This window comes from Wasmannia auropunctata, unplaced genomic scaffold (assembly GCF_000956235.1).
Source record: "Wasmannia auropunctata unplaced genomic scaffold, wasmannia.A_1.0 LD280900.1, whole genome shotgun sequence".
Lineage (NCBI taxonomy): Eukaryota > Metazoa > Arthropoda > Insecta > Hymenoptera > Formicidae > Wasmannia > Wasmannia auropunctata.
Window position 1 is genome coordinate 1 of NW_012081990.1, and position 1,302 is coordinate 1,302.

The 1,302-nt window shown below is 34.9% G+C and overlaps 1 protein-coding gene across 1 annotated transcript; it reads right to left on the minus strand.

The window, feature by feature from the left end:
• Positions 1-335: 335 nt before the first annotated feature.
• Positions 336-868, minus strand: LOC105461683 (the record flags this gene model as incomplete). Its single annotated transcript, XM_011708192.1, has 2 exons — positions 629-868; positions 336-507 (listed from the first exon to the last, which is right to left on the minus strand). Coding segments are annotated over exons 1-2 (307 nt in total), but the record flags the coding sequence as incomplete, so codon positions are not given.
• Between the last annotated feature and the right edge of the window lie 434 nt (positions 869-1,302).

Genomic DNA, 1,302 nt, shown 5'->3' on the forward strand with positions numbered 1-1,302 from the left:
ATTATTGTAAAATTAAGCGTGTAAAAATACGCATTTAACTGTGTAAAACACAGATAAAATGTGTAAAAATATAACATGCGTATAAATGCGTAAAAAGTGACTACAGATTTACACACTTGGATTTGGAGTGTAAACGTATAAAATGTACGATAAAAGTAATACTATTTTGGAATAAAAATGATTTGTTCTGGCACATAATTACTATTCTTAAATGTGCACACGAAAATCACGATTGATCAAATTTAGTAATTCTATAGATATATGTAAAGTATTATTATATTTGTAGCGATTAATAGTAATGTTAAATATTTAACAAAGAGAGAAACAAAACTTACGTCCGAAAATGTTACCGCATATAACGGCAGATCCTTCGCAACTGGTAAAACCTAAAAGTAATGGTACTTTAGCTTCGCGACTCAAGAACGTCTCTACATCCTCCGAGAAAAATGGATTCGATGATTCGTGATCCACAGTAGGCGTAAATGTCATGCTATAGTGTTGACGCTCCTGCGAGAAAGATGTTATCGAAGAAAGTAATTTATTTGCACAATTTTTAATCTGCATATTGTATAATTTATTACACTATTCTAAAATTACTACAATTACAATCAAATGTTCTGATAATTACTGTTTCTGTCAAGAGACACTTTTGTTCGGTCTCTATAAGCTTTTTGGCATCGATTGTTTTAAGAAACTCGTAAGCGACTTTTGGATCTGCGGTCGCTTTTCCGAGTATTTCGGCGAGTCGAAAAGCTCTGTTCATCGAATGTTGTCTTTCGGTAAAAGCCCAAGGATTTCTTGCGACTCCACTTTGTGCTATTGCTTTATGAAATAAACCTGTAAAACGATCGTAAAAAAATTATTTTCTTACAATTTGTTAACATGAAGTGTTTCTCCTTTTGTAATTTTGCAAACTAGAATCTATACGCGTTTTCATTAATTCCTAATGATTTTGTCAAAGAAGATAGACCTGTATAGAAGCACGGATCTCTATGTGTCAGAATGTATCACGAGCTGGGGTATCCCAGCTTCTTATAGCGTTTTTGGACGGGTTTGATCGCTCCGAGCGCGATTAATGACGTCAATGACACCACAGAGGAGGACGAGGAGAGCATGTGATGTTATTAATCGCTCTCGGAGCGATCAAATCCGTCTGAAAACGCTATAAGAATCTCTGGGATACCCCAGCTCGTGATACATTCTGACATATAGAACCGTGATTCTATACTCGTCTATCTTCTCGATTTTGTGATAGATCTTACTGATAATATATCTCTCTCTCCCTTTCTTTCTCTTTTTTTC